Raw genomic sequence first — 10,000 nt, 5'->3', positions numbered from 1 at the left:
TAAAATTAATAAAACTAGCCATACCTTTCTTTACCCTTGCCAGTTCAGAGATCGAGCCCGTGCCATTTTCGGCAGGCACCGCCTGCCTGACCCGTCTGCTTGCACAGAAACTTCGTGTGAAAGCAAAGGAACAAAGCGGAAAATCTGAAAGCAATATGCCCCAGATCGGTATGCCAGCATGAATAATAACCCCATGGACGTTTGAGACCTGACCTTCCGATTATTCAGAGTTATCAACCACAAATTCGGATCACCCTCCTCTACTCCCCACTCCCATCCCCCGCCTTCCCCATGGCCCTCCAGACACGTCCGGAAGGGCCGAACAATGCGGCGAGGGCGTCTGATCTTCTCTCTCTCTCTCTCTCTCTCTCTCTCTCTCTCTCTCTCTCTCTCTCATCCATATTATCATGCAATTCGCCCCTGAAGTGAAAACCATCATTATTAGCACCATCTCTCTCTCTCTCTCTCTCTCTCTCTCTCTCTCTCTCTCTATAATTATCATACAATTTGCCTCTGAAGTAAAAACCACACTCCTAGTACTCTCTCTCTCTGTCTAGTCTATAATTATCATACAATTTGCCTCTGAAGTGAAAGCTACACTCCTCTCTCTCTCTCTCTCTCTCTCTCTCGTCTATAATTATCATTCTATAATTATCATACAATTTGCCTCTGGAGTGAAAGCCACACTCCTCTCTCTCTCTCTCTCTCTCTCTCGTCTATAATTATCATTCTATAATTATCATACAATTTGCCTCTGGAGTGAAAGCCACACTCCTATAATTCTCTCTCTCTCTCTCTCTCTCTCTCTCTCTCTCTCTCTCTCTCTCTCTCTCTCTCTCTCGCCTCAGAGGAGGCTGGCGAGGTTGTTGGCACCGCGAAGCAGGTACCGCTTGCTCCACGCTCTATCGGAAGACAGGAATGCCAGCGGGGACGCGCAATAGGACCCGAATTCCTTCGCCTTAGATAATTAACACATGCCGGGGGAACAATTAAACATTCCCGCAAGATTCTCGAATCATTTAAGAATTCCAGAATCATTTAAGATTCCAGAATCATTTATCGGGAAGGCGGACGATGCTCCGGACCGCCCGCGGCCGTTGTTGCGGGCAACAGATATCAAGAAGGCGGCGGCATTAGCAGCAGCTGGGGGAGGTGGGGGAGATGTTCTTGTTTCTTGGGTCTTTGCTCGTTCGAGGAAGTAGAATCATCGTCTTTGTCTTTGTTCTTCGTCGCGTGTTGGAGACACCGGTTGAATTTTGTGATGGTGTTCCTTTCGCTTTATTCTGTCCGCACTTTTTCTGTCCGCCCTCAAATCTTAAAAACTACTGGGGCTAGAGGGCTGCAAATTGATATGTTGATCATCCACCCTCCAATCATTTAACATACCAAATTGCAGTCCTCTAGCTTCAGTACTTTTTATTTTATTTAAGGTTAAAGTTTCGCATGATCGTGCTTCTGGCAACGATACAGGATAGGCCACCACCGGGCAGTGGTTAAAGTTTCATGGGCCGCGGCTCATACAGATCTATTTTCGGTGGCCTTGATTATACGCTGTAGTGGCTGTACAGAAAACGATTGCGCCGAAGAAACTTCAGGGGATTTTTTACTTGTTTCGGCTAAATGTTAATCTTTTGAGTACGGTGGAGCACACTCCAGGAGGCTGCCGTGCGTTGGAACTTCAGAAGTTCGAGCGAAAATTCAATGCATTACTACCCTAATACTAGCCTTATTGCATTTTAATACAATTTTATCTGCTTACCTATTTATCAATTAATTTTTATTTTTGTTAATAAGTGGGATCTCTTTTTTTATGTATTTCCCTTTACTTCCTCTTACTTCTTCGTAATGAACACCAAAATATTCTTTGGAAGCTCGAATTTCAAGACAGTGGCCCCTGTGGTGGGCTTGTTCCATACGAATAGCTGTCATCTACTGAATAATAATAATAATAATAATAATAATAATAATAATAATAATAATAATAATAATAATAATAATAATAATAATAATAATGGAGAAGCAAATCCACAGTTATGTATATGTACATATATTTAAAGGTAAATCAGTACAGATAGCTTTCGGGAACTTGTTCGGTTCCCCTTTTCAATCAGATTGAAAAGGGGAACCGAACAAGTTCCCGAAAGCTATCTGTGCTGATTTATCTTTAAATATATGTGCATATACATAACTGTGGATTTGCTTCTCCATTTTAAGTCTCATGCCACTACGAGTATTTTTTAATAATAATAATTATATTCTTTGCAAGCTTGAATTTCAAGCCAGTGGCCTCTTTGGTGGGCTTGTTCCATATAAATAGTGTTCATCTTCTGAATAATAATAATAATAATTTTGTTTTTGTGGAATCGAGTTTCGTTCTGATATACTCTTAGTTAGGAATTAGAGAACGGGTTCTTTGTGAATTTAGACGAATATGTAAGATTCGACGTTGTTTCAGTTCCAGTTTGTATGATAATAAATAGTACAAAGTGGTACCCTGTCTTATGTTGCAATGAGATGGCTGCCGAGATGTGAAAAGTAATTATAATTGTAATTGTAGTTATTTCTCGTTAAACTGTGAAAGCATACACGTAAAAAGATGTATAATGAATCCCTGTTCTCTCTCCCGAAAATCCATTTTGAATCCCTATTTTCTTTCCCGAGAATCCATAATGAACATCTATTTTCTTTCCAGAAAATCCATAAAGGATCCCTGTTTTCTCTTCCGAAAATCCATAATGAATCCCTGTTTTCCCCTCCCAAAAATCCATAGTGAATCTCAGTGTTCGCTTCCGAAAATCCATAAAGAATCCTTGTTTTCGCTCCCGAAAATCCATAATGAACCCCTGTTTCGAAAATCCATAATGAATCCGTGTTTCCTCTTCCGGGAATCCATGATGAATCCCTGTTTTTCCTTCCGGTATCTTCTCTCCCGAAAATCCATAATGAATCCCAGTCTTCTGTCCCGGTATCTTCTCTCCCGAAAATCCATAGTGAATCCCTGTTTTCTCTCCCGGTATCTCCCACCCACCCACCCACGCCCTCCCCCCCTCCCCCCCAAAAAAAACATAAAGAGCGGATGGCCATAAACTACTTAGAGCGAGGACATTATTAGGTCTCCATCTCTCCCTTTTAACAATAGCCTGCCAAGATTACCTGGCTCTCGGCGGCGAGAGAGTGCCATCCTCCAAGAGCCCTTAAGGCTCAGAGTCCCTTAGATGCCGAGGGGGATGTCGAACCCTACGGTTTGGCGTTCCCGGCGTCCCTCTTCAGACCAGCGACTTACTTCTGTACCAGTGCGAGTGTAAAGATTATTATCCTCAGTTTTGAAATAATGTGTTTGACTCGGTGCACTTGATGTGATGCGTCCTAGTTTCTTCTTTTTTATAGAAGAAGAAGAAGAAGAAGAAGAGAGAGAGAGAGAGAGAGAGAGAGAGAGAGAGAGAGAGAGAGAGCAGGGGTAGAAAGTAGGAAGGACAAGAGGGGTTAGGCAGCAAACAAGAATATCGCGTCATTATTGAGAGATGAAGAAATGTAAGATCATTCTAATTATTTGGGTTTTGAGAGTTAAGAAGAAGAAGAAGCAGAAGTAGAAGAAGAAGAAGGAGAGAGAGAGAGAGAGAGAGAGAGAGAGAGAGAGAGAGAGAGGTTCAGTCTGTAAACAAGAATATCGCGTCATTATGGAGGGATGAAGAAATGTAAGATCATTCTAATCATGTGGGTTTTGAAAGTCAAGAAGAAGAAGAAGAAGAAGAAGAAGAAGAAGAGAGAGAGGATAAGGAGGTTCAGTCTGCAAACAAGAATATCGCGTCATTTTGGAGGGATGAAGAAATGTAGGATTATTCTAATCATGTGGGTTTTGAAAGTCAAGAAGAAGACGCAGCAAAAGGAGAGAGAGAGAGAGAGAGAGAGAGAGAGAGAGAGAGAGAGAGAGAGAGAAAAAGGGGTTTAGTCTGTAAACAAGAATATATCACATCATTATGGAGGGATGAAGAAATGTAAGATTATTCTAATCATATGGGTTTTGATAGTCAAGAAGAAGAAGAAGAAGAAGATGAAGGGGGGAGAGAGAGAGAGGAGGGGTAGAGAGTAGAGAGGACAAGAGGGCTTAGGCAGGAAACAAGAATATCGCGTCATTATGGAGGGATGAAGAAATGTATGATCATTCCTATCATTTGAGATTTGAAAGTGCGTGAGTTTCTTGAACACGATTGATTACTGTATCTCATCTCCTGGGTGTGTATAGAAATACAGAATGCCTGTACAATACAGGCGATACAAAATACTTGTTAAAACGATACAGACAAGTAGAATATACTTCAGCACCGTGAGAAGAAAAATAGTCACAACTGCACTAAGAAAAGTATGCTGTAACAGATTTTCTCAGAATGCGTGGCGTTAGTAATTAGACAGGCGATACATTAAGATAATGAGGCTTATTATCACTCACATAAAGAAAGATATTGTTACATTAGCATTGGAATGGTGCGTGAAAAGATATTAACTGAATTAATATGTAAATGGTTAGCAGCGTTAAGAATTTGAATACTTTTTCTAGATATTGGTAATTTTAGATAGTTTCATGAAAACTGGTCTTTCTGTCTCTGCCTGTGAAAACTAGTCTTTCTGTCTGTCTGTCTGTATATCTAATGGAAAGCCTAGATACACAGACAGACAGAGAGACCAGTTTTCATGAAATTATCTTATTATCAGTGAAATGAAGGCGAGGATTTTGCCAGATAAACAAGACCGGAAAAATTACTTTGAAAAATGTAATTTTTTTCGCCATGTGATAAGATTCCTTTTTCAGAACGCCTTCGTGGTACAAGCACGTAGGGGTGGGGGTAGTGCCTTCGGTGCTCCTCACGCGGTGCACTGTAGGCATGACTTGAAGTTCTTTGCAGCGTCCCTTCGGTCCCTGGCTGCAGCCCCTTTCATTCCCTTTACTGTGTCTCCGTTCTTATTCTGTTTCTTCCATCCTACTTTCCACCCTCTTTTAACAGTGATTTCAACATTATTTTCAGCGCTGAGTGACCCCGTAGGTCCTAGCGCTTGGTCTGTGGCCTAAATCGTAAATTCTATTTCCAGTTCGTGGTTCATTGGCATTTTGGGCCGCAGAATTGGAATTCACCATAATTGAGCTATTAATAAATAAATGAATAGATAAATAACTAAATGAATAAATAAATAAGTGAATAAATAAATAATTGAACATCATGCATTTTGTATACTAAATCAGCATCTAGAAGCATCGGACAAAATTTAATAAATCTTTTTCATACTTATATTATATATATATATATATATATATATATATATATATATATATATATATATTTATTTATTTATGTGTGTGTGTGTATGAAAGAGATGTGTTAAAGATTCAATATAAAGATATATATATATATATATATATATATATATATATATATATATATATTTATATATTTTATTTTTTTTTTTATTTATACTGAATCTTTATTTAGAAGCATCGGGCAAAACCGAACCCTTACCTCGTGAATACTTTTCACAGCGAAGACGAGGCCCAGTCTGAGAACTCAGAAAATCTCGATCGGGGGTACACAAATTTTGCAGACGAAAGTGTGTATGAAGAGGAAAATCATTTTTATGTTTTGTCGTCGTTTTTTCTTCGTCTTATTCTTACCTGGTCTCCACAGACAAAGAACGCAGTTGTTTCTCCTCCGATAACGTAAGAAAAAGAACAGCTTCGATGAGAATTACTTTTTTTCATCTTTTTTTTTTTTTGTCCTTTCAAGAATCGACGCTATTGTTCTAATGCTCAGGAACGGCTGTCGTTTTCTGTTTATGCCCCCTCTCCCCACACGCCCCCCCCCAGCCTTCGAAATGTTTATATATATATTTCGAAAGTGGAGGAAGACTCTACGAAATATATCTCTTCATTTGTAAAAGGAAATTATTTACTTCAAAGTATTCTTAGGATATTCTTACTTTCGATTTTTATGGCTTTTATAACATTGCCTTTGTGATTATGTCACAACTGTGTCTTATATTTTTTGTTGTATTCTACCACCCCGGGCTAGAAAACGGCACCAGATTGCTGTTTCATTGTATTTTAGTATTTAAAAATATTCGAGTAATGGCTGCCATTTTGGGGGGGGCGGGAGGAGAGGAACAGGTAATAGCTCTCTTGTTTCTGGAACAAGAAGAGTAACTGGTCTTATTATTTTTCCGTTGTATTCTACCAGCCCGGACTAGAAAACGGCACTAGGTTGCTCTTTCATTATATTTTGCTTTGAAAATATTCGAGTAATAGCTGCTTTTTTGGGTGGAGGGGTGGGGGGGAGGAGAGAACCAGTTAATATCTCTTAGTTCTGGAACAAGGAGAGTAACTGGGTACTGAAGATTGTCCAAAAATGAGTATTCCTTCCAAAGATTGAAGTCTGAACAGAAAATGCTCAGGTGAAATAGAAAAGAATAATTTCAAGTAGCCACCTACGAGAAAAACAATATGACCAAAATAATATTTTCCATTCTGTGTAGTCTCTTTCCACTTAGCTGTCCAACTTCTTTAACTGTATACATTGATCCATTACGTTGTGCTGGACAAGAACATTTCTCTCAAGTCGTTCTCGGGAATATTTCTCAGACTCGGTTGGCATCGCCAAGCCCAGATGTCCACACCAGGTCCTCTTATTCCCTTAAACTCAGCCACACCACCTCAGGAATGTTTATCGATCTCCATCCGAAGTTCAGCTCTGTCTTAAGGTTCTTTGCAGCTTGCATGCGGCCCCTGGCTTCAACTCCTTTCGTTCGTTTACTGTACCTCCTTTCATATTCTCTTTCTTCATCTTACTTTCCACCCTCTCCTAACAGTTGGCTCATAGTGCAACTGCGAGGTTTTCCTCCTGTTACACCGTTCAGACATTTTACTGTCAATTTCCATTTCAGCGCTGAATGACCTCATAGGTCCCAGTGCTTGGCCTTTGGCCTAAATTCTATATTCAACTCAATGTTCCATTCTAAGTTCATCAGACTATTCCTTCTGCTTACGGGGCCACATGTTGCTGTCAGAATTCCCAACAGGAAGAAGAAGAAGAAGAAGAAGAAGAAGAAGAAGAAGAAGAAGAAGAAGAAGAAGAAGAAGAAGAACCACAGCAACAAGAACAACTCGGAGAATGATTGACCGAGAGTCAAGTGCTGTGTCAGCGCCGGATCGTGACCCCAGACACAAGTCACACCTGATTGTTATGCTCTGATGCAGCCGAATCTGCAACAACAACAACGAGCTGTATCAGTTTATTTACACCCCAGGCTTCATTGGTTTCCAGAAGTCAATTTCACGCCCAATATCGCTCTCGACAAACTTCTTGTCAAAACGACGGAGGAGGAGCCACCTCGGCTTAATTTAGGTCCTAATCGGCTGTTCTTGAGTGTCAGAGAAATATGTTTCGTTGGTTTACTTCATATGTGACTGCAGCTATGCAGAGAAACATCGCTCTTGCTGGTCGTCAGATTCCTGGAAATTAGTAGTTGAGGAATCTTATTTGTATTTTGTTTTTGGTGTGGGAGTTTTTTTTTATTATTATTTTTGTCATTATTTTTGAACTTCTAGTGAGGTTTTCTAGTTGAAACGACCATAATAGTGCTTGAGATTTTGCATAGAACTAACCAGATACATACATCATTGTTGATAAATTGCTTTCCATGGAGTGAAATATTTTCAACAAGCTAAATTTTTTTTCAATTTTACCAGTCCTACGGGCATGATTTATATGACCCAAATCATTTACGCCAAAAATTTGCTCATTACATTTATGCCCTGTGTATACGTTCACACCTTGGATTCGAATATGTTAAATTGTAAATCTTGCAAAAGCTTGTTGTTTAAATAGACACTTGAGGCTTGAATTTTGTTCATTTTTCCTTATCTGATTACTGATCTCTTTCTGTACTTTCTGTTACCATCTGTAACTTCTTTCAGATGATCACCTTAATATTCTTTGGAAGCTTCTTGAATTTCAAGTGGTGGGCTAGTTTCATATAAATAGGGTTCATCTTTTGAATAATAATAATAATAATAATAATAGTAATAATAATAATAATAATAATAATAATAATAATAATAATAATAATAATAATAATAATGAATGAAGGAAATAGGCCCTCTCTTAAACATGTCTTATTGAAAAGGATGGCTGTATTATGCGAATTTTTCTTATACCGGGTCTTGTCTGTTTTCCTTATAATTCGCTTTTCAGGCTCAGTTGCTGACCAACATCGCTGAGCCTGAAAAGCGAATTATAATGAAAATAGAAAAGATCCTGTTTAAGATAAATTCGCATAATACAGCCATCCTTTTCAATAATAATAATAATAATAATAATAATAATAATAATAATAATAATAATAATAATCCTACAATTGCCATTTGTCCTAAAATTGCCTGGTTATTCCAATATGTTGTTTCGCCATCCGTAAAAGGAAGAGAGTTCTTCTGAAAGGTTGAGTCTTAGAGCAACAGGTCTGTCTACACAACTGCTGACGAAAGTCAACAAACAGTTACCTACTTTTTGCTCGGAGTTTTCTCTCGTGGATAATATTCTTTAGGTTCGGAAATATTTGTTGCAGGATGGGAATGTTGTTCAGTTCTCTACACAAAAATACCAAGGCAGCTTATCCCGTAGGCGTGTAAGTGCTCCCAGTGCACCTCCAGCGGTGCGTTGTAGGCGTTACTTAAGGTTCTTTGCAGCGTCCTTTTTGCCCCTTTCATTCCTTTAACTGTACCTCAGATCTTATTCTCATTCTTCAGTCTTTCTTTCCGTCCTCTCCTATCAATTATTTCGTAGTGCAGATGGGAGGTTTTCCTCCTGTTACACCTTACAAACCTTTCTACTTGCAATTTTCCCTTCAAGCGCTGGATGACCTCATAGGTCCCAGCCGTTGGCCTTTGGCCTAAATTCTTTATTCCATTCTATTTCACGACAGCGTAGGCAAGGTTAGTCGGGGTCACGGGCTTTCAAATGAAAAGCAGCTTATGATAGTTTAAATCTGAGAATAGATAAAAAAAAAATAGTTTATTATACAAGAAAATGGGAAGATGTTATACTCGGTTAAAATTTTTAATAAAACGGGTTTTTAAGTCAAGGTCAGGTTACACAGTGACCCACAAAGTATTAAATGAAAAAAGCTTGTGAGGTAAAACTTCGTGCAGGTATCACTCATTCATTTTCGTGATGGGGTGGCCTCTACCTATCAATCATTAGTCTACGAATGGTTGGGCAATATACGCCACTCATGTATGCTGTGAGTGGCGCACTGTACAAGCTGCGTTGCTCTCTGGCTTTTACTTTTCATTCGTTCCATCCGTTCTCTTCCAGTTTAACTTTATCTTGCTCCAATTCCTAATTCCTATATGCTACCAGATCATTCGGACGAGTTCTGTAATGGTCGAGAATTTTGATTCGGTCCTATTGTATTATTATTATTATTATTATTATTATTATTATTATTATTATTAGTATTATTGAGTAAATTTCAGTTCCCACTTCCAATCTTTTTATCTGTGTGTGATTTCCCATTTTGGTATGTTCGTTGAAGGATGGTTTTCAGATACGCGCAAACACAGAAACTCACGCACAAACACACGCACACACTTATATATAAATATGTATATATATATATATATATATATATATATATATATATATATATATATATATATATATATATATATATATATATATATATATATAATCCTGTTGTTGCCTGTGGTCTGAATGTCTTAACTACCCAGCTTGTTTTTGCTCTGATTCATCTAAAAACTTCCTGAGAGGAAAAAAAACTAGAAACTTCCCATCTCTTTACAGCTTACCAAACAGTGTCAGAGTTCTTTTTTATTTGGCTCCTCTGATTGGCCATACGGTACTCTCCACACCAAAACTTTTGGGCAAACACTTTTTTATTTGTTGTTTTTATTTCATTCCAGGCGTGCTGGAGAAGGAGTGCTTCAAAATAAAAAAAT

The 10,000-nt window shown here is 38.6% G+C and overlaps 2 protein-coding genes across 8 annotated transcripts in view; both read left to right on the top strand.

Annotated features, from left to right (window-relative positions):
• Positions 1–7,158, top strand: part of LOC136827040 (uncharacterized) — a 17,405-nt gene extending 10,247 nt beyond the window's left edge. Inside the window, exons 2-3 of the mRNA XM_067084788.1 lie at positions 4,808–4,874; positions 7,004–7,158. Coding sequence (XP_066940889.1) covers positions 4,808–4,874; positions 7,004–7,158 — 222 coding nt within the window. The remainder of the gene's footprint in view (positions 1–4,807; positions 4,875–7,003) is intronic.
• LOC136826688 (uncharacterized) overlaps positions 1–10,000 on the top strand; it is a 413,156-nt gene that overhangs the window by 142,649 nt on the left and 260,507 nt on the right. The window lies entirely within an intron of this gene.

This window comes from Macrobrachium rosenbergii, chromosome 41, assembly GCF_040412425.1.
Source record: "Macrobrachium rosenbergii isolate ZJJX-2024 chromosome 41, ASM4041242v1, whole genome shotgun sequence".
Classification (NCBI taxonomy): domain Eukaryota; kingdom Metazoa; phylum Arthropoda; class Malacostraca; order Decapoda; family Palaemonidae; genus Macrobrachium; species Macrobrachium rosenbergii.
This window is presented reverse-complemented; position numbering and strand designations above follow the sequence as displayed.